Raw genomic sequence first — 4,952 nt, forward strand, 5'->3', positions numbered from 1 at the left:
AAAATGTTTAAATTATGAAAAAAAAGTCAAACTTTTACAACAAAGTTGTAAAGTCATAAGAATAAAAAATCTCACAAGAATATTAATGAAACTGAGAAAAGAAACAAATTAACCAAAAATAAAGTTGTACAGTAGTTGAAAAAAAAAACAATGTTTTTAAAAATAGTCTTAAATTAGGAGAAAAAAAAATCAAAATCTTCCAGGAATAATATAATTATGTGGGAAAAAATTCAAATTTAACGGAAATAAAATGCTAAAAATATGAAAAAAAGTCAAATTTTTAATAAAATAATAAAGTTGTAAAAGTATATTTTTACATGAGTAAAACTGTTAATTTATGATTTTAAAAATTGTAAATTTACAAGGAAAAATGTTGCTTTTTCCACTATTTCAAAGTTACATTTTGCTTTAAAAACAACAAAAATTATCTGGTTATTTAGCAGAGAATTCAGAGAAATTAAAATGATCAACCAGCCCAAAAACCTGCTGGAATTTATATTAACATACAACTTTAGTTTCATTAAATTACAACCTTTTTTTTTTTGAAAAAGCAGAAATTTTTCTCGTGAAACTTCAACTTTTCAAATGTTGTTCTTTTATTTCAATTATTGTGGGACTGTTTCTCAATTTTACAACTTTATATTTGTAAAAGTTTGACTTCATTCTCATATTTCTCGATTTTAAAACAGGAGTTTGTTGTTTTGGCCCTAATACTCCGTCGTATCAAAGTCCTTCATGTTTGCCTGAAAAAGCTTCGACAAAAGGACGACGGCGTGCGACGACGAGGATCCGGACTTCAGCCGCCGGCACCGCTCAGCCTCTTTAAGGTAGACTTGGTTTCTCCACAGCTCGGGGACGGGACAGGAGTGAATGGGCGACGTGGGGGTGGGGGGTTCAGTCAGAGGTCACATTACCGTTTGACCTTACAGTACAATAATCATGAACCAAACACAGAACCGTCCGTCTGCTCACGGAGAGATTTAAATATACAACCGAGTCAAGAGAAGGTCCAGATCCTCCTCTGACCGTCCTGCGATTCTGCTGCGCGGAAAGTCTTCATGATCAGAACATAAATTAAAAAACACGACCAAAGAGAGGAAACGGCGAGGAGCTCGACGGCGTCTGGATGGATGCGGTCCGGCACCGCCCAGATCCGATGAAGAGGACGGCAGAACGAACCAGCGAGGGTTTCTCAGTCCATTCCTGCAGAGCCGCTAAGCCCCGCCCCCCTGCTCCATTCTCCGCCCACCTTAGAGTCTCCGTGTTGATGCAGGGCTGGCGGGTCGGCGTCATGCCGACACCCAGCAGGCGGGCCGGCGCCTCGCCATGAAGATGAGCGTCGATTCCTCCTAAAACAAAGTGGCTGCAGTTTTCAAAACACCGAAAGGTCGACTTCAATACAAGGAGGCGGAAGCTTCATGGTTTGTGTTTGAGATCAGACGAGAGTCCGTCAGGAAGTCCAGATAACCGCTGTTGGTTCTGGTGTTGGTTCTGGTGTTGGTTCTGGTGTTTCGTTGTGAAGAAACAACAATCCTTTTATTCTCGACGAGTCTCATCAGTTTGACGTGGTTACTTGGTGGTTTTATCTTCATCCAGTTTGCTGTCAAAACGGTTCGTCTTCACTAATCAAACGTCCTGAAATGTTTCTAGGACCAACGATAAAAACTGAACCCAGAACCGTTTGGATCTCTGTTTTGGTACCGGTTTATGTTTCTTTCATGGAGTGATCTTTGTGCCGCCGTATTGAAAGCAAAACTCAGAGATCAAAATGTTCTTAATTACAAACAAAATGTAAAGTGTTAAGAAAAATCTAAATTTGAAAATAAAATATTTAATATTTGCTTTCCAAAACTTTTCAAAAACAAAAAAAGATTTTGCAGTTGCAAACTTTTTTTGCTTTCAAAAAATATTTGAAATTTTGATCTCAAAACTGAGTTTTGCTTTCAATATATATTCCCAAAAATCCCTCCATGTTCTTCTAGGATGAATCATGTAAAATAATAAAGATGGTTTTCATCGTGGTTCTGACGTGATCAATTAAATGTCACACAGAAGGTGGTAGTGTTTGCCTGGATGATGGATTCGGTTCCATCAGCTTCTTTCAGAGCATCTGAACCCATAAAGTTATCAGCTTATTAAACAAACTCATAATAACTGGGAGAAACAATGAGGAGCCATAACGCCGTCTCCATAGCAACCTCAACCATCACGTTGAGCATCGTGTGGAGTTGGGACGCAGCGTTTCCATGGAAACGTCTCCGCCCGTCCCGGCTGCCTGTACCAGGTGATGGAGGAGGAGTTATGGCTGCTCAGGTTTCAGGTTTACTGAGTGGAATAAAGTGCAGCAGATGTCAGTGTTAGTCTACTCCGTTTAGGAAGCGTCTGGCGCCGCTGTCAAAACGACCTTTAACCAGACGGGGGTACGTGTGCTGAGGGGAACCTATAGCAGGGCCTTCTCCGAGTACGGGCCCTGCGGCATGTCTGCGGGGGGCGCTATGCTGGAGGCTGGAGGGCCGCTGTAGCTCCCGGCGTGCGTCATGCCTGCGGGGGCGGGGCCAGAGCCGCCGGCGGGGATCGGGTACGTCTGAACGTCCGGCGGCGCCATGCTGCCAGGAGCGGCGGTGTAGACGGGTGGCTGGCCCATGTACATGTGGACGTCACTGTGGAGACACAAAGACTTTAGAGAACCTGAAGCAGATGAAGTCTGCATGAACCTTCACTGAAGCATCTCAAGTCTGCATGAACCTTCACTGAAGCAGCTCAAGTCTGCATGAACCTTCACTGAAGCAGCTCAAGTCTGCATGAACCTTCACTGAAGCATCTCAAGTCTGCATGAACCTCCACTGAAGCATCTCAAGTCTGCATGAACCTCCACTGAAGCAGCTCAAGTCTGCATGAACCTTCACTGAAGCAGATGAAGTCTGCATGAACCTCCACTGAAGCAGATGAAGTCTGCATGAACCTTCACTGAAGCAGATGAAGTCTACATGAAGCTTCATCTGAGATTTTTCCTGGAATTCTGTTTTTCTTTTTTCCAGTTTATTCCTGTTTTTTTCTCATAAACTTTCTTTATCATGCTTGTGAAAAATAATAAAACAACATTTTTGTTTGATCCAGCTGGATTTCAGGTCGGCTGATCACGGGTGGGGGCGTGTCTGTCCTCTCTGAACTGTTGCCTGTCGCGGTGTCGGGGGCGGGACTTTCACGGAGAAACACGGAGTTTCCTCAATGTTTAAACAACGCTGATGCTTGTTGTTGTGGTAAATCCATGTAGGTCTCCGTCCCAACATGAAATAATGCTTGGTTTCCTCTCTGGATTTCTCATAGCAGACGCTCCGTTTTGCTCCGCCCCCCGCAGCAGGTGAGGAGCTGCAGCCTTCAGACAGACGTTTATTCTCTGCCTTATTAAAATAGAAGATCTCTTTTGTCCAAAACTACTAATAAATCCCTCTTTAATTTAATAAAATCTCAATCACAGAATGTAAGTTTATTTTTGATGGAGTTTTATTACGCTGATCTCACAGCTGCACCGGAGGACGCCTGAGTGCGATTAATACATATTAACTTATTAATTATGTTATTAATCGCGTCCGTTATCACGTCAACATTTACAGCCCTAGTTATTTTTACTATTATAATAAAAAGATTTTTTTTTGTACATTAATAAAACGTAAACATGAGAAAAAGATTATTTCTAAATACAAAATAAGTTAGAACTTTTGACACGACTCCCTTTCAGAATAAGAGTCTTAGGATCATCTAATGCAGCAAATATTGTATTAGGTACTTTAATGTCAACAGTAATTAAACAAAGAATATATGCAGTTTATTTTATAGTTTTTTGTGGAAATTCATAAACTTTGCTATATAGAAATATTTAGTGACTCTTACGGTGTTTCTTTGGACCGTATGGCTCAAATAAAACCCTTGAAACAGTCTGATTTCTGATCAAACGTGTGAATTCTGGCTGTGCTCATCGACCTGGAGTTCAGTCGTACGCGGCTCTTTCTAAATGTTTTAGAACGACTATGAGGCTGTAGTGCTTGATGGATTATTGGAAGATTGTGGGTACTGTAGTCAGAGCCTGGTGGAGTGATGCATATTATTCTTCAAGTGTCTGTGAATGATTTGTTTTGATTAATGTCTATCATAGTCAGAAAAATATTCTACTTCTTAAAATGAAAAACATCTCAATATTCTTCAAGCAGAGAGCCAGGATGGACGGTCGAAGAGCCACATGTGGATCTGGAGCCTCAGGTTGAAGACTCCTGCTCTAGTAGAAGCAGCTTTTCATCAAAGTTTTAGGTAATCAGAGTATTTTGTGTGCCTGATCATCCAGACATTAGAGTCCCATTTTTAAAAAAAGTTCTAAAAATCAGTTTAACTAAAGCAACTTGATTTCTAAGTTGCATTATATTCTCTCTTTATTCCAGTTGGAGAGATTTTTTAGAAAGATAATTGACTTTTCACAAACATTTCTCAGGAAAAAAAGGCTAAAAATATACCCAAAAATAAATATCAACACTCAAAATTTACATTTTTATAACAAACTCCTTTAGAAGGCATCGTTGTACTTAGGGCTGGATATAGATAATTCTGGATAATAATTTCCAGAATCAATGCGATTTTAATTTTTTTCTATTCTTTCAATCCTCTCAATTCATTTCAATTCAACTTATACACATTTGTTTAGAAATACGTTAATAATCTACTGTATGATTTAAATATATTTATATTAATCTGATCCAGTTCACATACTGTAAAATGGATTCTCTAAAGGAAATCATTGACCTTGTAAACATTGTTCTGCTTCTCCTGGAGGGTGTTTTAGTTTGGCCACTAGGTGGCGATCTCGCTATAGAATTACACCTTTTTCCAGAAGAAGAAAGTATGAGGAAAAATAATGTTTTAAACATAGACTGTAAAAACAATGGACAAATCGAGCACCGAGG

At 39.7% G+C, this 4,952-nt stretch overlaps 1 protein-coding gene across 1 annotated transcript in view; it reads right to left on the minus strand.

Annotated features, from left to right (window-relative positions):
* Window positions 1–2,151: 2,151 nt before the first annotated feature.
* LOC112147583 (signal transducing adaptor molecule (SH3 domain and ITAM motif) 1) overlaps window positions 2,152–4,952 on the minus strand; it is a 39,891-nt gene continuing 37,090 nt past the window's right edge. Inside the window, exon 23 of the mRNA XM_024274092.2 lies at window positions 2,152–2,660. Within this exon, the coding sequence (XP_024129860.2) occupies window positions 2,441–2,660 (220 nt within the window). The 3' untranslated portion in view covers window positions 2,152–2,440. The remainder of the gene's footprint in view (window positions 2,661–4,952) is intronic.

The sequence above is a fragment of the Oryzias melastigma genome, linkage group LG17 (assembly GCF_002922805.2).
Source record: "Oryzias melastigma strain HK-1 linkage group LG17, ASM292280v2, whole genome shotgun sequence".
NCBI lineage: Eukaryota > Metazoa > Chordata > Actinopteri > Beloniformes > Adrianichthyidae > Oryzias > Oryzias melastigma.